Source organism: Nomascus leucogenys, chromosome 5 (assembly GCF_006542625.1).
Source record: "Nomascus leucogenys isolate Asia chromosome 5, Asia_NLE_v1, whole genome shotgun sequence".
Lineage (NCBI taxonomy): Eukaryota > Metazoa > Chordata > Mammalia > Primates > Hylobatidae > Nomascus > Nomascus leucogenys.
Window position 1 is genome coordinate 68531375 of NC_044385.1, and position 24529 is coordinate 68555903.

At 36.4% G+C, this 24529-nt stretch overlaps 1 protein-coding gene across 3 annotated transcripts in view; it reads left to right on the top strand.

Moving 5' to 3' along the window:
* AKAP11 (A-kinase anchoring protein 11) overlaps positions 1 to 24529 on the top strand; it is a 51693-nt gene that overhangs the window by 21638 nt on the left and 5526 nt on the right. For 2 of the 3 annotated variants that reach the window (XM_003270026.4, XM_030813335.1), the window contains exons 4-11: positions 2457 to 2504; positions 3810 to 3944; positions 5302 to 5566; positions 6132 to 10632; positions 15242 to 15397; positions 19853 to 19936; positions 20704 to 20750; positions 24333 to 24493. In XM_003270026.4, the coding sequence (XP_003270074.2) occupies positions 2457 to 2504; positions 3810 to 3944; positions 5302 to 5566; positions 6132 to 10632; positions 15242 to 15397; positions 19853 to 19936; positions 20704 to 20750; positions 24333 to 24493 (5397 nt within the window). The remainder of the gene's footprint in view (positions 1 to 2456; positions 2505 to 3809; positions 3945 to 5301; positions 5567 to 6131; positions 10633 to 15241; positions 15398 to 19852; positions 19937 to 20703; positions 20751 to 24332; positions 24494 to 24529) is intronic. The other variant, XM_030813336.1, reaches the window with a different exon arrangement.

A 24529-nucleotide genomic window follows, 5' to 3' on the forward strand; every position in this document is an offset into this window, starting at 1 on the left:
CTGGACTTACGATCGAGTTACATCCTGATAAATCCATTGTTCATCAAAAATATTCTAAGTTGAAAATGCATTTAAGACCTCATAAATCCATTGTAAAGTTAAAAAGTCACAAGTCCAACCATCATAAATTGGGGACTGTATGTACTCTCTTTCGGGTGGATGATTTTTTTAATATTCCTTGAGAAATTCTCTATTTGACGTCATTTCATAGGAAGATGAGCATATGTTTTAGGCCTGTAGTGTTCTGCTGCCTCATCCTCTTCTTTTTGTGTCAGCTTAATTTCACTATTATTTTCTTTGCTAACCTTTTTCATTTTACTTTAGCAAAACCAAGCCACTCTTAATCTACTTGGTTGTTTCCAAATAAACAGTGGCAGAACATAACAGGCCTAATACATATGCTCATCTTCTATGAAATGATGTCCTGTGTCCTGTCCTCCAGCGGTTTTCCAGCTCGGATAGGTCGCAGTGCTTTTCCAAGCCCACACTCCTTGGTGAGGCCTTTCTTGACCAATGGGAAATATAAAACTCCCCTGGCATCTTCAAAACCCTATGCCAGCTTATTTTCTCTTTTGTATTCAGTAAAGGAAACTTGAAATAATAGATGGAATTTCTGTTCCACTTCTTTTCAAATAAAGGAAGGAAATTAGTTATTTGCCTATCTGTTATTGAGTGCCTGTAATGTGCTAGGCACTTTCCTCTACATTATCCAGTTAACCTCACAACTATGAGAGGGAAGTTGTATTGCCTTAAGTTTTATAGATAAGGAGACAGGCTCCTAGAGGTTAGCAATTCACCTAGATGCCTAGAAGTTAACTGTATGTAACACTTACGTGAAGTAATAGCCATAATTAATCAGAATACAGATCTCAGAGTAATATAAGATTCTGACTTGCTTCTGAATCATCAGAAATAGATTGAAAATATATTCAGTGTTGCTATATATTCTGACTATACTATTGTCCCCACATTCTTGAGAATCGATTATTAATATTGCTGTCATTTAAGTATTGTATTTTTTTAGCCACAGTGGTTGCTTAGTGGACAGTTTACTACACTGTCTTTAAATGGAAAAAAATGTCTTACTATGATGCCAAATACATAGAGAATATAAATGTAAAAAATAACACTTTTTCCGGTTATAAAAGTAGTATATATATATTTTTTCTTTTCTTTTTTTTGAGACATAGTCTTGCTCTGTTGCCCAGGCTGGAGTGCAGTGGCGTGATTTCAGCTCATTGCAACCTCCACCTCCAGGGTTCAAGTGATTCTCCTGTCTCAGCCTCCTGAGTAGCTGGGACTATAGGCATGCACCACCATGCCTGGCTAATTTTTTGCATTTTTAGTAGAGATGAGGTTTCATCATGTTGGCCAGGCTGGTCTTGAACTGGCCTCAATTGATCCATCCACCTCAGCCTCCTAAAGTGCTGGGATTACAGACATGAGCCACTGCACCTGGCCAGTATATATTCTTTGTAGAAAAATAAGAAATACTCAAAGTAGAACAAAGAAAATGACTATCATTGATCTTATGACTTAGGGAAAAAATGCAGAGGGGAAAAGAGTGGGAAAAAATAGCTCCATCATCCAGAGTTAATCACTGCTTATAGTTTGGTGTATTGCCTTCCAGTATTATTTTCCATACATATGTTTTTAAAAATAAGGTTGAAATTGTATGCATGCTGTAAGTCATTTTTCTGTGACTTGTCCTTTTTACTTAATAATGTGACAGTTCTTCATGCATTAGATATTCTTTAGAAAGTCTGTTTATATAAAGTTCTGCAGAGTAATCTCTGCATAAGGATATTGAAGGAAATAAATGGTGGTATCACAGAGTCAATGAAGAAGTAGCCTCAGGAGTCTACCCAGGGGGAAGGCCTCTCTGAGGAGGTGACACTTGCATCGAAACTTGAATAATGAGGAGAAGCCAGGCATGTAACCATCCAAGAAAGAGAGATCCAGATTGAGGGCGCCACTGTGAAGTCCTTTGCAGGAATGTACAGGGCGTGTTCCAGACCCAGAAAGGGGGCTCGTGTGTAAGTGAAAATGGTAGAAGGTTGAAAGCATTAGGTAACCCCACTTAGGATTTTGCCATGGGAAGCATGGAAGAGTTTGAATAGGGAAGTGGCATGGTAATAGGACCAGGTGGGGGAGGATTGTACTAGTGTAGGTGAGAAGGGTGGCCGGGGAATGGAGAGAAGTGGATGTATTTGAAATATGTTTTGGGGTTAGAATTGATTGAACTTGCTAGTGAGGGAGAATGGATGAGGTTTAAGAACTGCATTTTGGAGCCCAATCTTTGGTGAAAATATGTTTGGCCCATCTTTGAAAAAAATCCTTTTCAAGGCAGACAGCATTTTAATGCTTTGTCTGTTTTTTCCTGTTTGTCAGCTCTGTCACCAGCCTGAAAGATTTAAAAATTCAAATTAATGGAGGTTTATTTGTTCTTTACTCAGGTCACATTTCTGGGTTTTAATGAAGAGACAGATGCTGCTCATATACAGGTATGGTCAATTTTAGCATTTTTACTGAGTATTCTTGTCATGGAAATCAGCTTTAGGTTTGACCACAAAAGTCATTTATCTGAGAAGGTTGCAAACCGCAGGCTGACTTTTTCTCCATTCTGTGTATAATATAGAATGTATGACTTGTTTGTTTATTTTGATGGCTTTAATAATTTTGACCTTAACTGTAAAAATTCTTATGTTTTTAGTTAAGATTGAGTTAAATTTAAAAGGTAAGATTTGTAAAAATTAACAATTGGCCAATGCAATAATTTAGCGTGTTTGATTTAGGCAGTTATTGACAGAGGGACTGATATTTGAGATTGGGATCAGCAAAGGAAAGCTTCACAGTTACATAAACAGTGGTTGAAGTTCCTGTATATATGATAGGCATGCTTTTCTTTTTCCCTCGTGTTGCTTCTTAAAAATTCGTGATTTCTACATATTTCCTTTTGTGGCAGTAAAGTGTCTCCTCATAGAGGAGGAAATAACATTTTTTAGGTGTTTCTGAATAATGCATATCAGGTGATTATGGACAAAAGCTCTGCTGTATATTTTGATTGTGGCCTTGCTTGAAGGAAATAATTTGGACAGAAGGAACAAGAGAGGATATATTCCTGAGAACATACATAGCTGGAAAGAGAAATATTCCAAGATATTTCTTTAATGATGTTCTTCTCCTTTAAGAGTTATTGATAAAACCATGTTTATAATGGAAAGTACTCTACAAAGGGTCAAAGACTTTAATAATTCTTTAGCTGGGTAAAATATTTGTGTATAAAGGGCAAACAAGAAGAAGAAATAAAAGCAATTTTCTTTTCTTTTAATCTTCATTAAAATTATCAGTTAAAGTCTAATACAATACCTTGGAGAGGAAAGATAGAAAAACGGATTATATTGTACAGAGCTAAAAAAAAGTTTTTGGGATGAACATTCTCTAGCAAAAAATTTTGTATGAAAAAAATTTCATAAAGTTAAGTAAGACCTATATGTTGACATTGCTAAAAACTATTAAATGCTTAATTGTCATGGATGTGTTAGGTACCCTGTAAAATTTTTTTTATAGCTTGATATCAATACATTTTAAAGGCTACAGGGATAGCCAGTATTTAATAATTTTAGTATATTTTATTTTTGAATTTTTGAAAAATTATCTGTGAATAATAAACTATATATGTTAGCTATTATGAACCAGGAAATTTACTAGCCAGTAGACCTTAAAATTTTTGGATAGGGTCCACATTATAGGAACCTTAACAAAAGTGTTACTCTACAGTGTTACTTACTGTTATTATTTTAAATTAGGATTTAGCTGCAGTTTCTTTGGAACTTCCAGATATTCTGAATTCACTCCACTTCTGCAGTCTAAATGAAAATGAAATTATTTGTATGAAGAATATAAATAAACCATCAGATACAAGCAGTGATCCTCTAAATCAGGTAACTTTTGTAGATAATTTCTAATGAGATTTTTAGGGCAAATTTTACTATATTTGATAAAGATGATTAACCTTTTAAATGCTTGGATGACATTTTTTTAAAATGGTATCTCAAGGAAATATGATTAATAAGAAATCTTAACTCATGAAGCATTGGTATCCCTGAAGGATATAATAATTTTGATCATATCTTATAAATTATATTTTTCAACTGTGAAGTTCTATAGATGGTATGCAAGTACATGTTAACTTTTTCTGAAAATTTGTTATTTCTGGATTTCTTGAACTACTTATACCTTTGTATAGGCTACAGTGACTTTTCCCTATTATGGCCAATTTCAAATTTGTATAAATGTTATGCTATATGTTTTAGAGAATGTACTTCAGTTCATTTTCTGGTTTAAAAAAATTCCATGTAAAGTGGACATCTGATGTGTTCTTTATAAATAAAAATGTTACCATTTCTTATAGGTGGTTAGTTTAATAATATTCAGCATTTAGTTCTTTACCAAGTATGATTTTGTTGATAATGCATCAGAGAAAATGCTTTGCATTCTAAGAGAGAAGACATATACAATTGAACCAGAAAGTTTAAAATTTGGATTATTTTAGTTTTAAAAAAACTGCTGTGTTGTTCTTTATAAGGTCTGCCAATAAAACTAGAACTGCTTGCCTCATTTCCTTAATTATGTTCTTTATTCGTATTTATTTTGCTTTATTTGCTACGATATAAGGGGTGATAAGCTATTATATTTGATTTCTAGTTTTTTGAGTAAATCATTTCATCAGTATTTACTTGAAAAAAGTAGTTTGAGGGGGAAAATCTGGTTACTTGTATTTTTAAAGCTATAAACGTTGTAAGTTGTAATACTAGGGAAATTTAAGTAAAAAGAGTAGACTTTTAACAATTGTGATAGGAAGGAAGATGGCATCATACTTGAAACTACGGGAAAATGGGATTAAAAATAAAAGAAAATAGAACTTGGTTGCTGCCGCCAGACAATTTATAATAGTTAGTGAGATAGGTGAATGATTAAGGAAAATCATAGGGCTGTACAGTAATACAGGAAAACATAATTGCTCAAAGGAATGGATAGTTAGTAAGTTTCATAACATTTCAGGAGACTAGGTAGAATTTGAATACCTGGATAAAAGAAGATGGGAGAAAAAAGGACTGGAAAGTGGAAAATGTAGAGAAAGAATAAAGAAGTAAACGTTACAAAACCAAGGAGCTTTTCAGGATGCATGAATTTCTTGTTTGTTTTTTTTCTTTGAGATTGTCTTATATCTAGGCTTTACTTCATAATGTTTTGTTTTTGAAATTAAAATTGTTTTTATTATCTTTTATCTTTCCAAAGAGTCATCCTTCTGGAATGCTTTGTGTCATGAGAGTGTCACCTACATCACCAAGACTTAGGATTGATTTTATCTTTAGTCTCCTAAGTAAATATGCTACTGGTATAAGGTACACCTTGGACACATTCTTGCATCAAAAGCACCAACTTGAGACCACTGATGAAGATGATGATGATACTAACCAGTCTGTGTCATCCATAGAGGATGACTTTGTCACTGCTTTTGAGCACTTAGAAGAGGAAGAGACTTCAAAGCCATGCAATGATGGTTTGTTTTTCATTAGACTTTTTCGTAAAATAGGGAATTAAAGTTTTTCAGTTTTGAAAATTTTAAGGCAGACTTGTTCAATTGAAATTTATGTTGAGATTTGGTTCAATTTAAACCTTTTAACTTTTTTTCTGATTACCTGAGGAAATTCCTTATGATTTTTAAGTTCATTGTAATCTGGTTTTCAGTTTTGCTTATTTCAGGTTTTCTTATTTAGTTGGTGCTATTCACGCACTGGTTACATCATTAAGTGTCTGGAACATTCCTAGGTTCAAATTTCAGAAGAGTTAGCTGGCAGAGTCTCCACAGTAATTTTTCTAACATGCATGACAGCATGCAAAACATACCATAGACCAGGTATCCCTAGCCATAGAGTAAACTGAAATTATTTTATAAAAAGTATATTTACTTTCAAATGTTACTTGGGTGAATCTTTCTGTTAAACATAGTTTAGAAGATACACATAAATATTATATGTTTAAAGTCAGTTTATTCCATGGGTTTAAGTTAATTTCCAAAAAGTTTTGTTCAAAAATAATTTCACCATTTCATTCTTTTCCTACAGGAATGAACATTACTGTGCTAAGGAGCCAGTGTGATGCTGCTTCCCAGACGATTACTGGTCATCATTTAGAAACCCATGATTTAAAGATTCTCATTAGCTCTGGACAGCAGAAGTCATTGGCTAAACCCTCAACTTCCTCAGTGAATGTCCTGGAACATAAAGAACTACCTTCTGTGAAAACTTCAGTCACAACATCAATTTCAGAGCCTTGGACCCAAAGGAGTTTCTATAGGTCATCTAATGCTTCAGATAAAGATAGTGATTTACAGAAAACATTTTTTTCGTCTTCTCCTGCCTACTCATCTGAATCAGAATGTTCAAGTCCAAGTCCTGTTATTTTCTTGGATGAAGAGGGATATCAAAAAAGCTTAAAAGCAAAACTTGAGCTGCCTAAAATTCCTGTGATGAAAGATGATATAGAGGATTCAGACTCAGAAGTAAGTGAATTTTTTGATAGTTTTGATCAGTTTGATGAACTAGAACAAACTTTAGAGACTTGCCTGTTTAATAAAGATCCCGTCATAGGGAAGTCATCGCAGAAGAAAGGGCACAAACATGGAAAATCATGTATGAATCCTCAAAAATTCAAGTTTGATCGTCCAGCTCTCCCAGCTAATGTTAGAAAGCCAACTCCTCGTAAACCAGAATCTCCATATGGTAACCTGTGTGATGCTCCGGATTCTCCTCGCCCGGTGAAGGCATCGGGGGAAGATAGTGGTTTATTTAGTCCTATTCGATCCTCTGCTTTTAGTCCTCTTGGAGGCTGTACTCCAGCTGAATGTTTTTGCCAAACAGATATTGGTGGAGATAGGATTCATGAAAATCATGATTCTGTTTATTACACCTATGAAGACTATGCAAATAGCATTTCATGTGAAGTACTAGGCTCAGTTCTTCGTACCCAGCATACTAATGCCCTATCAAATATTAACAGTATTAAACATGGAGAAAATAAAACTGTAACTTTTAAGCATGGAAGCCTTGATCAAAAAAATAAATCTAAAAATAAATCCTTAATGATTAAAGATAGCATCCAAAAATTTGCAGCAGATCTTGTGGAAAAAAGTTTTGGCAGTGCGTTTAAAGACTTACAGAAAGGAGTCTCTTCATGTACCAATGCTTTGTGCCACTTAGCCGTCAAATTGACATCATCTGTTTTTCAGATGGCATTTGATGAGCTGAGAAGGCAGCGTGCATTTTCACTAAAAGAACGTGCCATTAGTGGCCTGGCTAACTTTTTGGTGAGTGAAGCTTTATCAAATGCCTTAAAAGATTTACAGTATGTAAAGAAGCAGATATTCACAAACACAGTTGCTAGGTTTGCTGCAGATCTTGCTGAAGAGCTTGTTTTTGAAGGCATCATGGAAGTGTGTCAGTTTTCATATCCTCAAACGCCTGCCTCTCCACAATGTGGGTCGTTTGACTTTGAAGACAAAGTAGTGAAGTCGTATGCAAAAGATTTGTCTGAATCTGTAATACAGGAAGCGTTCATTGAGCTATCACAAGTTGATGTGACCTTTACAACAAAGGCAGCAGTTAGTGTCTCTACGGATAATATCAAGTATGTGAGTGCAGAAAGTGTAGTGCCATCGACACAGGCTGTCACGTTTTCCCCTTCTTTTCACAATCAAGCAATTATGGTGACAAAACCAGTGCAGGAATATAAAAAGGAATACACAGTGCAGCAGGCCTTGTTTTGTACTTCTGGAATTGTTACTTCTATACCAGTGCCCTTGGCAGGAAGTGCCCTTCTCCCATATCATATTTCATCTACTGCATGTCAGGCCAAGGCTCATCTGTCATCTGATGATAGTAATTCAAATGGTGATTCTGCCCAAGTGCATATTGCCGCAAAAAACAGAGAAGATAAAGCAGCTTGTCTCAGAAATATTTGTTTACCTTCAGAACACAATCCAGGTAATCAGAATGATTTTAAACCAACTAATGATGATACTGAAATACAGAGTTCCTCAAAATTACCAAATGATCCTGCAATTATTAGCAACTTTTCTGCAGCAATGGGGCATACGATAGTAAATGAAACTTTAGAGTCAATGACATCATTGGAAGTTACAAAAATGGTTGATGAACGTACAGATTATTTAACTAAATCTATAAAGGAGAAAACCCCTCCATTTTCCCACTGTGATCAGGCAGTGCTGCAATGCAGTGAAGCTAGTAGCAATAAGGACATGTTTGCTGACCGGTTATCTAAATCTATTATTAAACATTCCATAGATAAGAGCAAATCAGTGATCCCAAATATAGATAAAAGTGCAGTATACAAGGAAAGCTTGCCTGTTTCTGGAGAAGAATCACAGTTGACACCAGAAAAGTCTCCCAAATTTCCTGACTCTCAAAATCACTTAACTCACTGCTCACTTTCAGCTGCAAAGGATTGTGTTCCAGAATGTAAAGTTTCTATGGTTCATGGATCCTCCCTAGAGACACTGCCATCTTCTCCGGCTGTGACAGGTCAGAAATCTGACTTGAAGGAATCTGCCAAGGATCAACCACTGAAAAAGCATAACTTGAATAATACATCGCTTGAGCCCTTGTCTTTTGGACAGGAAAACCCCTTTCCTCATTCACATACTTTCTCATCTACAGCACTTACCTGTGTAGATGGTTTGCATGTGGAAGATAAACAGAAAGTCAGAGACAGAAATGTAATACCTGATACTCCTCCATCAACTCCTCTAGTACCATCCCAGGCTAGTTCTGAATGGGATATCAAGAAGTTAACTAAAAAGCTCAAGGGAGAATTAGCCAAAGAGTTTGCACCTGCTACACCACCTTCTACTCCACACAACTCATCTGTTGGTAGTTTGTCTGAGAATGAACAAAATACTATAGAAAAAGAAGAGTTCATGTTGAAACTCATGCGATCTCTTTCTGAAGAAGTTGAGAGTAGTGAAAGTGGAGAGCTCCCAGAAGTGGATGTGAAGTTGGAGCACTCAGGGAAGAAGGTTCAGTTTGCAGAAGCATTAGCTACACACATCCTTTCTCTTGCAACTGAAATGGCAGCTTCCCATTTAGATAATAAAATAATTCAAGAACCCAAGGTTAAAAACCCTTGCTTAAATGTGCAAAGTCAAAGAAGTGTGTCGCCTACTTTTTTAAACCCCTCAGATGAAAATTTGAAAACATTATGCAATTTTGCAGGTGATCTGGCAGCAGAAGTCATTACAGAAGCTGAGAAAATAGCAAAAGTCCGAAGTTGTATGCTTTTCAAGCAAAAGAAGAACAGTTGTTATGTAGATGGTGACCAAGATTATAAAGTAGAAGAGAAGTTGGATATAGAGGCTGTAGTGCACCCAAGAGAAGTGGATCCGTTTATTCTTTCATTACCACCAAGTTCTTGTATGTCAGGTCTGATGTATAAGTATCCCAGCTGTGAAAGTATGACAGATGAATATGCAGGCCACATTATTCAGATACTAAAACAGGAAGGTGGTAATAGTGAGTTGATAATGGATCAGTATGCCAATAGGCTTGCCTACCGATCTGTTAAATCAGGATTACAGGAAGCAGCTAAGACAACCAAAGCACAGTGCAACTCAAGAATGTTGCTTGTGCCAAGTTCACAAATGAAAACAAACAAGGAACTGTTAATGTTTTCAAACAAAGAGCACCACCAAGAAGCAGACAAAAAAAGACAAAGTAAAAGAAATGAAGGTTACTTTTGTAAAAATCAAACTTGTGAAAGGACCCTGGATCCATATAGAAATGAGTGCTCTGAACTGTATAGTTTTTCAACCTCTCTCGTTCACAGCGTAACAAAAGATGCTAAAGAAGAGCTGACAGCCTCTCTAGTTGGCCTACCAAAATCCTTAACAGATTCTTGCTTGTTTGAAAAATCTGGATGTGAAGAAGATAATGAGTGTCATGTTACACCAGAATTGCCTAAGTCTCTTCAGCCTTCCTCACAGAATCACAGGTTTTACCACAGCACTGGCAGTTTAAATGGATATGGTTGTGGAGACAATGTTGTTCAGGCTGTAGAACAGTATGCCAAAAAAGTAGTGGATGACACTCTAGAGCTAACTCTAGGATCTACAGTGTTCCGAGTGTCTGAGACCACAAAATCAGCAGACAGGGCCACTTATGCAGAAAAGTTGTCACCTCTTACAGGTCAAGCTTGCAGATATTGTGACCTTAAAGAACTCCACAATTGCACTGGAAATTCATCTCAGCACTTTTTCAGACAGGGTTCTCTCGCCAGTAGTAAGCCAGCTTCTAATCCAAAATTTAGCAGCCGCTATCAGAAATCTAGGATTTTTCATCTCAGTGTCCCTCAGATTCATGTTAATCTTGATAAGAAGGCAGTACTTGCTGAGAAGATAGTTGCTGAAGCCATTGAAAAAGCTGAGCGAGAGCTGAGCAGTACCAGCCTGGCAGCCGACAGTGGGATCGGACAGGAGGGTGCCAGCTTTGCTGAAAGCCTTGCCACAGAAATCATGACAGCAGCTGTCACAAATGTTGGGCATGCTGTTAGCAGGTAAGTTTAACATTTCTTTTGGTTGTTAATGATAAATGAAAAAGATAAATGTGATCCTGTATGTCTTAGGTCCTGTTCATAAAGGAATGACTATTTTTAACCCTACATAAACAAAAGTTTTCCCTGTTGCATTTTATGTATTGTTTCATATCCTACACATGACTTTTATATATTTTGGTCTCCTGATCCCTTTGGAGGGAAGGTGTTATCCATTTACAGAGCTGGAAAATGAGGGTTGGAGAAAATAATCACCTTATCCAAGTTCATAGAGCTATGAAGTAGGTAAAGTTGAAATAAATAAATAGCTAGAGAATTTTATATAGTAGTCCCCCCCTCAATTTTGCTTTCCTCAATCTGAAAATATTAAATGGAAAATTCCAGAAATAAACGATTCATAAGTTTTAAGTTGCATGTTCTGAGTAGCATGATGAAGTCTCACGCCATCTCACTCAGGATGTGAATTACCCCTTTGTCCAGTTTATCCACACTACATGTGCTGTTCAGCTATTAGTCACTTAGAAGGTATCTCAGTTATCAGGTCCACAAACCTGGTGTGTACAGGGCTTGATGCTATCTGCAGTTTCAGACATCCACTGGGTGTCTTAGATCATATCCCCCATGGATAAGGGGGGACGATTCTATAGTAAATGTAGAATATTACTATATTAATTTACTGTTCTGAGATTAAATTTTTGTATACCTTTCTTCATTCACAAGGGTAAGTTTTCTCATAAAGACCATGGTTAAACTGCTCTGAGGAAGAAAGTGAAAATTCTTTATATACTTACACCATTTCTCTTGATTGGTTCACAATCTAAGAGGACAGTCCTTTCTGGTAGTCCTACAGTGTCCTGTTTTTCAGTAGCTATCTCTTGTGCTCAGTGATTTTTTTTTTTTTTTTTTTTTTTTTTTTTTTTTTTGAGATGGAGTCTCTCACTGTTGCCCAGGCTGGAGTGCTGTGGCACAATCTCAGCTCACTGCAACCTTTGCCTCCCGGGTTCAAGCGATTCTTGTGCCTCAGCCTCCCTAGTAGCTGGGATTACAGGCACCCACCACCACGCCCAGCTAATTTTTATATTTTTAGTAGAGACAGGGTTTCACCAAGTTGGCCAGGCTGGTCTCGAACTCCTGACTTCAGGTGATCTGCCCACCTCAGCTTCCCAAAGTGCGGGATCACAGGCGTGAGCCACCACAACCAGCCATGCTCAGTGATTCTTTAATAACAACTTAGTTACAGTTTTTTACTTTAAACCTTTTTTGTCCCTGAGACATATCAGGACCAACTTGTGTTATTAGTTGATAGGATGATATTTGTAAGTCCTGCTTGAAAGAGAAAATGCTTTAAGTTGAGGTGGAATTTAATTGAGTCACATGATATTCCAGATTTTTGAGTAGCTTCTGTTAAAGCCGTGACATGGTCTGCCTCTTTTCTTATCCATCTTAAAATAGGGAGATACAGCTTGGCCAGGATTCTTGGATCCAATTGCTCCATAGCATCTACTTGAGATGAGAGATACTGTTGGTTTCTGGTGAACTAGGAGAGGTCTCTATTTGCCCTAATCAGGCAGCCTTCTTTCTCCTAGACCAGGGCTTGGCAAACTACAGTCTGTGGGCCAATGTGGCCTACTGGTTGTTTTTGTATGGACTGCAAGCTAAGAACAGATTTCATTTTTTTTTTTAATGGTTGAAAAAAAATCAAATGATATTTTGTGATGTGGAAATTATATGAAATTCAAATTTCAGTATTTATAAATAAAGTTTTATTGGGACACAACCATGCTCATTCAATTACATATTTCTGTGGCTGCCCTTGTGCTAAAATGGCAGAGTTGAGTAGTTGGGACAGAAGCTGTATGACCAGCAGTGCCTATGTACTTCCTTTTTGGCCTGTATTAGTTCATTTTCACACTGCTATAAAGATACCACCTGAGACTGAGTAATTTATAAACAAAGGAGGTTTAATTGACTCACAGTTCTGCATGGCTGGGAAAGCCTCAGGAGACTTACAGTCATGGCACAAGGCAAAGGGGAAGCAAGTGTCTTCTTTACAAGGCAGCAGGAGAGAGAGAGAAGGGGGAGCTGCCAGACACTTTTAAAACCATCAGCTCTCATGAGAACTCCCTCACTGTCATGAGAACAGCAAAGAAGAAGCCGCCCTTATGATCCAATCACCTCCCACCAGGTCCCTCCCTGGGGGTTACAATTTGAGATGAGATTTGGGTAGGGACACAGAGCCAAACCATATCATGGCCTCTTATAGAAAACAATTGCAAACCTGTGTCCTAGATCCACATTTTCTTTTTCACTACATACCAGTTCCTAGTATGATGATAAACATAATAAATGGTTAATAAATATTCTCATGAATAGGTAATAAATTAGGCCTTTTTACAATTGAAATAATTTTCCTCATACAGGTTGCTTCAGGCTATTTTACTTTTTACTTCTCCTCAGTTCAGTCCTGTCTGCCCTACGGACCCATCCATCCCCCTTTCCTCCCACCCTCACGGGAGGAAAAGAGACTGTCCTCTAAAGTTTTTAAGACATCACTCTCAGGGGCTAGCAAATGCCTTTGTTACTGATTTTCTCAGTAATTTCCACTTTCCTTCTTAGAGTTGGGTGAGTAGATAGCCCCTAAAGTTCTTCCTGTAAGCCAGTGCTGTTCAATTTCAGCTTTTTATTAAGGCTGGAGTAATTCTTTTCCTGCTTCTCTTCTTAATAATTGTGTTAGGGTTCTGTAAGTACTGACTAAGGAAAGCTGACTCTAGTGTGTAGAGTTTACGTTTAACGTTTTTTATTTCTAAAGTTAAATTTGTTTTTCAAGCTTGAAAGGAGATTCATTCAGATGGATTATTCTTTAAGGTATTATTTGGATTATTTCACCTGATGTCCCTTTTTGTTTGATTCATGAACATGACCATAAATATTTCACGAACTATAGTGAACAGAGAGGTGGCATGTGAATGCAAGTGGGAAATTATGTGATAGTACATTTTTATTTATTTTTGTTTGTTGTTGTTTGTTTGTAGAGATGAGATCTCACTATGTTGCTCAGGCTGATCTTGAACTCCTGAGATCAAGCAATCCTGCCCTAGCCTCCCAAAGTGCTGAGATTGCAAGCATGAGCCACCGTGCCCGGCTGATAGTGCATTTTTAGCCAACAAAACAATTATATTGTGAGCTATCATTCCGAGCCAAAATAACCTCACAGTCATTATAAACTCTTCTCTGGACCTCATCCTTTGGGTCATTTCAGCCAAAAACCATGAGAATGTGGCACGTATTAGGAAAAGTATTCAAAAAAACAATGTAATCTATTAATGGTTCAGAACTATAATGTGCCTATGCTTGGAATGCTCAGCATCATTCTGTATCTTACAAAATTAGAATAGCTGAAAAAATGGGGGGCAATTCAGGGGCTATTCTCGTGATAGCACTAGGGGGATACGGAAGTAAGTAAAACAGGCAAAAATCTGCATTCTCTTGGAGCTTATGTTATAGTGGAATAAGACAATAGGTAAGTAAAATATATAGTATGTCACATAGTGATAAGTGCTTTGGGGGAAAAATAAAGCAAGGTAGGGAGTTAGGGAGTTAGAGAGTGCTGGTGGTGACAGTGGCGGTGGCCGTTAGGGCTGGTTTACAGTTTTGGATAGGTAGCAGGGGAAACAATACTGGCAAAGTAATATTTGAGCCAAAAACCAAAGGTGAAATGAGAATAAGTCATGTGGGAGTCACCGAGAACAGATTTCCAGGCCTAGGGGTGGTACTGTGCATGTTTGGGAAACAACAGAGAGGCTTGTGTTGCTGAAGTGGGAGGAGTGGGCCAGGGAGAACATGGGAGGAGTGGGCCAGGGAGAACAGTAGGAGTTCAGATGGATGTTATAAGAGGGGACAGGCAGTATGTTTTAAGGATTTGGGCTCTGTGGCTTGGTGGGAAGCCATTGGAAGGTTTTGATCAGAAGACTGACATTTTTTCTTTTTATGGAAACATCACTTTGAACTACTTTGTTGAACATAAAATGTAGTTGGACAATTAAAATAGTTGAGCAGTGAATGGACTTTCTTGTGGTGATGGAATAAAAGTATAAATGCCTCTTATTGAGAAAAATGAAAGGGGTTATGATCTGTGCTCAAAATCTTGAAGAGATTTGGTTAGTTTGAATACAGGCTTGATTGACAATACTAGAATTTCTTGAACGACTTTTTTGTTCTTAAAGCCAGAAAGAGACACCTTTAACATAAATAAAAGTACTGTTTTACAAAGCAAATGATAAACTTAGGAACTTGTACTCCCCCATGGGATCTCAGTTGAAAAATGAACTGCTTTAAATAGAATTTAGAGAAATAATGCCCTAGGGATAGATCCATTGTAGATTAACAAAGTAAGTTATGGCTGTTGGTGGGTACCTCAGTTAACTTTGAAATTAATACGCTATCCTACAGTCTCTTTATTGGCAGACTCAAATAAAGGATTACATGAGCCACTGGTCTGATTCTGAACACCATTTCTTGTTTTTAACATCTTTATCATCAAATTGATAGTCTTGTAAGTTCGGAATCTGGGATGCTTTCAATTTGATTTTTTTTCTTTTTTTCTTCTTTTTAGTTCAAAAGAAGTAGAAGACTTTCAGTCAACCGAGTCTGTCGGTAGCCAGCAGATGAACCTCAGTATTGGTGATGACAGCACTGGTAGCTGGTCCAATTTAAGTTTTGAAGATGAACACCAAGATGAAAGCAGCAGTTTTCATCATCTAAGTGAAAGGTAACTACACTTTTGCATATAATTGTGTAACTTAGGTCCTCAGATCTTAGAAGCGAGCTATAAATTTACATTATTATTTAAAAATTCTAAATTTGAAAATATACTATTACTTTCAAAATGTATTTTATTATTCACAATGTATTTCTAGTTGTTTTTTTAACACTTATTTAATACAGTAAGTAGCCCAGCTAATTTTATTGGGGTGTGCCAATAGTTGATTTGAAAAATATTGCATACATTTAATTTTATGCCTTTTAAGCTTCTCCCAAACTTTTTATGAACTTCTGAGGAAAATATTTTTTTTTTTCACTTTAAGAAGGGTCCTTTTTTTTTCTTTAAAGCACAAGAAAAAGGACAGGTATCTGTAAAAGGCATCAAAGTAGCCCTGTAATTTTCCTGATATTAGTTAAAATAGTATCTTTTTGGTGGGGCGAGGGTCCTTACTTGTCCTGCTGTTAGGAACAAAATGACCTGGAACACTTATGCTTGAATGATTGAAAATATGTAAGTCAAAGCCATTATAAAAATGTGATTTTGTATAGAGCACAAGGCACTTACCTCCTATATAACTTTTCTTAGTTAACTTTGTTCATAACCATGGTGTTTGAAATATTTTATTAATTATGAGACAGTTGTTTCTTATAGTCTTAACCTTTACCTAAAGGCATTTCTGACTAACCTATAAAATTCTATAAACTCTTTATCCACATTAACTGATAACTGGAAATAATAGATACCATTTGTAGCAGAGTCTTGAGGGAGGAAAGGGTTCTCAGCATATTGCTGGTTTCAGGCATGTGTGGAAAGGACCTGTGAACCATCAGTTGAACTTAGCCCCTGGAAATGGCAAACTAGGTGTGGGAGGGAAGGCGACTCTTGGAAAAGGGAATGAGGTAGCATAAGGAAAGGAAATGGCTTTTCACCTGATAGAACAGTTCATCTCGGAGAGTTTTGTTTGATGCTTGGATTAACCTGGAAATATTAATATTTTTGTAAAGTATATTTTGTCATAGTTTATTATGGTGCTATATAAACCACCAATATTTCTTAAAATCTAGGTTCAAAAAGACAGTGTTTAAAACTGGTAGAAGCAAGTGGGGGCAATGTCACAAATCATGATTTGGCCCTTTTCTATAACTTTATCTAGAAAAGGAAACTAACATTTAATTTCTTCTCTCATTTTGAGAAACATAGGCTTCTAGGATTTCAGTGGGGTTGACAGTGTTGCCTAGGAAATCCTGGTGTTAAAATGGGAGACTGAGATGTGGGTAGAGGCTAGCAGCCTTAAGAGGACTTGTAGTCAGTTGAACCACTGTGCTGGATGTTATCTAATTTGATGAGAAAAAAGGAGTCGTCTTATCGGTTTCTGTCCTTGGTTCTGTCCTCCTTAGCATTATTTATTAATGATGTGGAATACTCATTTGTGGATGATTCAACACAGGCTGAAAAAGGAATCCCATTAACAGAACAAAGGTTAAAAAGACCAAATCAGGCTGAGGTTAAAATAATTATGTTTAACATGGATAAATGCATTTAGGCTCAGAAAATTAATGATTAATATTCGAACTTAAGTGGGGAGCAAACCTGGCTTGATGGCATTTTGTCAGAAAAAGACCTGTGTTTCCATTGACCACAATTGTAATGTGACTTAATGTAATGCTGCGTGGCATTAAGGTTCTGGCACAGAGAAAAAGATAGCGGGGCTCATCCAGGATTGGTGATGTGCTTGTTGCATATACAGTGTCCAGGGTCTCACCTCCAGAGATGAAGATTTATGAAGTCAGTGGAGGGTCCTGAGAATCTTCATGCTTGATAAGCATCGCAGATTATTTCAGTGCAGGTGGTTCAGAGACCTCACTTGAAAATATATTGATTTACAAGATATGTTGCATCTGTTGATGACAATTGCTATATATACTGTTCTTTTCTGCTACAGAGATCAAGGCAGGAGATAAAGACTTTGGTGATTTGGGCTGGGCGTGGTGATTCACGCCTGTAATCCCGGAACTCTGGGAAGCCGATGGGGGTGGATCACTTGAGGTCAGGAGTTCAAGACCAGCCTGGGCAACATGGTGAAACCCCGTCTCTACCAAAAATACAAAAATTAGCCAGGCGTGGTTGCAGGCACTTGTAATCCCAGCTACTTGGGAGGCTGAGGCAGGAGAATTGCTTGAACCTGGGAGGCAGAGATTGCAGTGAGCTGAGATTGTGCCACTGTACTCCAGCCTGGGTGACAGAGAGAGACTCCATCAAAAAAAAAAAAAAAAAAAAAAAAGACTTTGGCAATTTGAAAACACCTTGCAGTTTCATTATAAGCAGAAGTTCAGTGGAGGGCAACAACTAAAAAACACACTAATTTCAGATTTTCAAAAGTGTTTAGGAGGATTATATAATTATTTGATCAGAAAAGAACTAGTCTCTGACTGTCTTAAATATTTAGGTAGTTTGTTATTCTCTCAGGAGTTATGAATTAGATTAGGTTAAGGGATGGGGCCAGATTTGCAGAATGTTTCAGATAATTTTTGTGAGATGTGTCAGAATCGAGACCAGTCTTGATATGGCTAAAAGCTACAATAAAGCATTGCAGTACTGGACCACTGTAGTACTTATACCACTGGTTGGAGTACTCCTGTGCTAGACATAGGAAATATGAAAAGACATAAAAGAAAATGATGGAAGCAGAGTAGTGTTTCAAGAGTGAAGTAGGAAAACTCTAAAGTGAAGAAACTAAGTTTTTTTAATGTTGGGTTAATACAGAGTGATCATACTTCCCACTTAGGATAGTTTGGCTTACTTCTGCTGTTCTGTTGTAATTATTAATGGTGAGGTCTTTCATTTAAAAAATTGTCCTGGTTAGATGAAAAATGTGTACAGTCACCTAGTTAGAAGTGGCATTTTATGAAGAATGACTTCAAATACCCATTTGGAGGCACAAAGAGGGAGGGGGGATAAGGTTAGAGGGAATTTGAATTTTTAGTCTTTACTTCGTTTAGCTGTTTTTTTTTTAATGTTTATGTAATAGGTAGGTGATGGATTTTTATTATTAAGTGGAAGAATCTGTGATGGGTAGAAAAATTTTATATATTTTTTCTTTGTTATAATCATTCTATTAATAGACGTAAATAGAGTGTTTGAGATGATTAATTTTCTTTTTCTCCTTTGCTCACAGCTGTCTGTCCATTCTTTATTTGTATATTTTCTTATTTTTAGTTTATCTGACAATGAACTACATGGGTTTTAACAGTTTTATAATAGAGCTATATTTGTTTGAACATATGTTAAAAAGACCCTGCTCAGTTTTAACTTTTACTCTCTAATACATTATGATTTGTGACAGTTTGATCATGTTAGAGTGAATATAACTATGCAAATTATTTGAGATTGCTTGGAAGTTTTTTAGAACTTGAAGTAGTCATATTTTTTTGGTAGCCATATCAACATTTACTGATGTACATAAAATGATTTTATGTTTACTTTTTTAGAACCAAAATTTTGGTTTGTATAAATACTACTTTTTATAATTGCCTAGCCTAATATTGGGAAAAATAGCTGCTTATCACTGCAAACTAATGTGCTTACTAATGTTTAATAATTAGAAATGATTAGAATTTTTAAATTGCATGCTGAGGGTTTTAATCTGAAAATTTGAATTTAATTTTATTTCTGAACATGGTTGCTTTTTTAAAAAATTGCTTTGCTGCAGTTTTAGAAAATAGTTGCTTTCTTCTTCAGTTGATTAGGTAGTGTAAGACATTATCTGTATGTGGCATTTGTGACTGGCCAACTAGACAAGTGTAATGCTTGCTTAAGCCTTGGCTATTCTAGCTGTATTCTGAAGAAAATGTTTGTTATTTGCCACCTACTGAATTATACATAATATATGAAATGAAGATGATTGACATAATAGTATTTTAAAATCTGAGAACATGTTTTGCCCAAATAGTTAGAAAAGGTCTGTTTGGGACTATGTCTTTATAGAGCCTTCCATCCCATCTCCCCCCAACATCCCCTCACCCATACCTGTCACTGCTTTGCACTATCTAAAGACCTGAGAGAATGTTAACCTGTTTTTTTTAACTTTATCCAAATTGAAAGGTATTGGCATTTCACAAATTATAGTTCAAGATTGGTCCTAAGACATTAATTTTCCTGTGAAACTTACTACTTCATGCATTCATTTACTGTCCTAAAAGCCATTCTGTTAAACTGTAAAATATAAGTTTAGATCATTTTCATGATCTATTGAGAAGAAAAAAAAAACCTCTCGAATCTCTGAACTTGTCAGGCACCTTTTAGCATAGGAGTGATGGTCTCTCTCCTCTCTGGATGTTCCCCTTCATTGTGGCAGCTTCAGAACATCTGCAGTTATCAAGGACAGAAGCTGTTCCAAGGAAACAAAGATCTTTTCTACTATTCATTTTCTAGTTCAGCTCTGTTTTTTTCTTCCTCTGGCAGTAATGGTAACAGCAGTAGCTGGAGCAGTCTTGGTTTAGAAGGAGATTTGTATGAGGACAATTTATCCTTTCCAACATCAGACAGGTTGGTCCAGTCTAGAAACTTAAAAACTGATGAGTCTGTCACCACTAATGCATGATGTCATATTCTTCAAAGAATGTGGGTTACAGTGCCAGTATGTATCAACCTGCTTTTCTCCTGTATTTTGACATGATTCTGCTTGATGAATTCACATCTAATGAAAAACTTCAACTATGCTAAGACATGACTGACATCTAATTGCAAAATGTGTCACTGTTATGCATGTGTTGCTCTGCTTGCTATTTTTCATTCTACCAATTATTTCATTCAAAAGAGCTTGCTTCCTACAGGATTTCTGTTGGGTTTTTTTGTTACGTTTTATTTTTGTATGTGATTTTATTTTATATATAAGAAAAGTATAGGTAAAAAGTGTTTTTACTGTATTAAAAAATATATAAATTGCATCACCTAAACCATTAACAAATTATTCCTGGCATTTTGTAATATTCAAATGCTACATTAAATTAGTAGACTATTTCAACTTTAAATGATTTTAAATTGAATATTATTATGAAATTACATGGCACTATATATCATGGTAAGGTAAGATTTCTTGGTTGTGATAACCTTAGGGATCATTTGCTATTCAGATTTTAACATGAAATGATGTGAGAAGCAAAGCTTCCTTTTTTAATTGTCATTTCTCCCCTTTCTAAATGTCATATATCATATTGTAACATTCATTTATTACCACATTTTTAAGAATTTGTTTTGATACCATTATTTATTAAAGTTTTTTTTGTAACTGCTTCTGCTATTTTATTCATAAGTGATGGACCAGATGATAAAGATGAAGAGCACGAGGACGAAGTAGAAGGTAATTTGATTTGTTTTTCAAAGTGTTGGCATGTCTTTTGTATAAGGTTTCCTGGAAGAGTCTTCATGCATTTTCATCAGATAGGCTCTAGGTTATCTGTGTAAAACATTATAAATCGGGGTATTCTTGAACTAATTTCGTGTGTCCACTTTTAGATCCTTCGTTGAGTAGTTTTATTTGATTGCTACACTAATGAAATTGTCATTAGTGTAAAGAAATACTGGGCAGGCACGGTGGCTCACGCCTGTAATCCCAGCATTTTGGGTGGCTGAGGTGGGTGGATCGCATGAGGCCAGGAATTCGAGACCAGCCTGGCCAACATGGTGAAACCCCATCTCTACTGAAAATGCAAAAATTAGCTGGGCGTGGTGGCGGGCGCCTGTAATCCCAGCTATTTGAGAGGCTGAGGCGCAGGATTCGCTTGAACCTGGGAGGCAGAGGTTGCAGTGAGCCGAGATCATGCCACTGCACTCCAGCCTGGATGACAGAGCCAGAGACTCTGACTCAAAAAAAAAAAAAAGGAATACTTTATGAGAATTATTTGACTATTTGAGAGAAATTAATTACAATCTCTCTACATAATTATTTTCAAAATATAAAAGCTAAAATTCTTACCCATGTTATAAGATAATTTATTATAACTATGGCATATTATTTTCATAATATTTTCCTTCCAAACTGGTAACTTGTAGAACCAGCGTTTCATGTCAAACTTACGTGAGTCAGTAAGTAATATTTTTACTTACCTTGTTTTCTAAAAGATATTTCTAAATTAATTCTTCTTCCCTCCCCCAGTTCCAGTGCTTCACTCACGCATACACGTATTTGAAGAAAATACTCAGATCCTTCCTTAATGAACATAGTTCCAAGTATGTCGGTACTAGATATCATTGGCCACAGAGTTTTGGACCATAGTTTGTAATCCTTAATTCATATGTTAGAGTATCTGAGTTTATTCATCGGAGTGAATTTAGAAACTTTACTTTGAAGCTGAGTTTTCATTATATTCAGGTGGTTGTTGAATTTTTTTCTTAAAGTCTAATTTTTTTCTTAATTTTGAAAATACCAATAATGTCTTGTATAAAGTGCACTTATAAAAGTATTTGCACTCTTCGAGATATTTGTTTTTGAACTAGTGATATTTTAAAAATTGCTTCTCTAGAAGCAGGCAAACAGAAAATAGCTAAAAAGAATTTCTCGAAATTTACTTTATAACACCTGAATTTTCAATTAGTTTAACACGTTGTTTAGGGAAGTCACATCCCAATTTTTAAGCTGCAATCTTCAGACTTAAGATTATTATTTTTTAGTTTTAATGCCTCTGTAAGTAGACATTCTTTATATAAGGCTTCTAGAAGTCAGTTTTTCTCATCAGATATAAAGTCAAGATGGGGCAATATTTTTAGTGTTATTGATATTTGATATTGATATTCCCCACTGCAATATTTGTTTCATTCTTGTTCACTAAAAAAGTGTTGACTTTGTTTATAAAAGTTATGCCTTTTCTCAAGTAACATCTGTGAACAGTTATTCTAAAGGCTATACATGGTATAAATGCATGTGGTAAGTATTCTCTAATGAACTAGCGATTGCTTAACTAGCTTTACTGAGGAATGATTAAGAAAAAAGAAGATACGAGTTAATGTAAATATGAAATTTATTTTGAAAAAGATTACTTTTGGTACTAACCAGGCTGTTAAAGATTTCTTTTGTAGTTGGTAGAAATCAGGAGATTAATTGTATACTGATATGTCATTACTGAGCTTTTGAGATTATAGGTATTTCTCATTATATAGAAAGTTACAGCCAACTTTAAATTTGTTAGAGATTGGTAAATTAGGAGATAGATTGGTCTGGATTTATAGAAAGATTCAAAATTGTGGAAATCCTAAGGCAACAAACTTCTTTTTTTAAAAAAATAATTTTGTAGTTGCAGGATGTCAGTCCCTCCCCTTTTCACTAATGGTTAGTGACTTCTCTAAAGAGAGAGCCGTTTGGAGGTTCTTGTAGGCCAGGCAGCGAGGAGTCCTGAACTGAGAAAACACCAGCAGTGCAAAGAAGCAGTGGGGTAGTTAGCTTCTAGCCCCCTGAACTCCTCAGTATTGCAAAAAGGCCCAGAGACCATGCCTTGTACCATGGTATGCCAAACCTATTTTTGATTGAGAGTGTTTGAGAAAGGAGAGGGAAAAGACAATACATTTAGTTTTAGAGAGTAATGTGGACCAAATCTTTTTAACTGAAAATTAGGGACCGACACAACTCCTAAAAATAATTAATAGTGGTCTAGAATGGCCTGCAAGCTGTAGCAGAGAATCAGAGATATCTGTCAACAACCTTTCCATTACTGGTACATATTGGCATGATGTCTGCCAGCATGCCCTGGTGCTCACCTCTTGTGGTGTGTGTTAAGGGGTGGAGGGGTCCTGGTCTCAGCACTCCTTATTGCTCAGGTATCATTAAGCAGCAGGAATGTTAAACGCATGATATTGGCCCATAAGTCATTATTTCCATCAACAGAGATGGATCCCTCTTTGTGATGAAAACATAATTATCATAAAAAAAGAAAATAAATTTGAGATAATCTTGATACTAGAAGTATACCAGAAAATTCCCTGATCTGGCTTTTGGGTGTAAGTGGTTGCATATGGCATTTCCCCTCACCTGTCTGAAGAATGAGTGATTTAAGAGCATGGAGCCAGACTGCCTCTGTAAATGTCCTGGCTCAGCCACTTCCCCACTGGAAGACTCTGGGGCTGTCTTTGCCTCAGATCTCTCACCTGTAGAATGGAGACAATAATAGTTTCTACCTCTTAGAGTGGTTGTGAGGATTAAAGGAGTTTGTACATATAAAGAACTTAGAACAATACTTAGGATGGAATATGTGCTGCACAAATGTTGCTGCTCTTCTTTATTTGAGATTTTTGGTTTTTTGTGGGTTTTTTTTGTTTGTTTTTTGAGACAGAGTCTTGCTCTGTTACCCAGGCTGGGTGGTGCAATCTCGGATCACTGCAACCCCTGCCTCCTGGGTTCCAGCGATTCTTGTGCCACAGCCTCCTGAGTAGCTGGGACTACAGACATGTCCCACTACGCCTGGCTGGATTTTGTATTTTTAATAGTGCTGGGGTTTCACCACGTTGGGCAGGCTGGTCTCGAACTCTTGGCCTCAAGTGATTTGCCCACGTCGGCCTCCCAGAGTGCTGGGATTAGAGGCCTGAGCCACCATGCCCAGCCTCATTTTTATTTTTATTGTAATGATAGCTTTATAGTTTTATTTTTCTCTCTAACCCACTGGTCATAATTTATATCAAATTATGGCATTTATAGAACTTGAATTCAGTATGTTAAAATGGTGTTTTATATTTTTGCAATCAATAAATGAACAAAGGTATTTCTTTGTTTTACATTATTTTGCTCTTTAAAAGTTTTAGTTGAGGTTATGGTGTGGTTAGAAAAAGATGGATTTTTTTTTCACCATTCATTAGGATCCTAAGAAACAGAAAATATTTGTATCTACTTGACAACCAGAGTATTGAGAGTCAAATTGATGAGTTTTACTTTATATTGTTTACATTTAAATATCAGGTTTGGGGCAAGATGGAAAGACACTGCTAATTACGAATATTGACATGGAGCCATGCACGGTAGACCCCCAGCTAAGGATTATTCTTCAATGGCTCATTGCCTCTGAGGCTGAAGTTGCAGAACTTTATTTTCACGACTCTGCAAATAAGGAGTTTATGCTAGTAAGTACCTACCTTACAGAGTGTGAGGATACATTT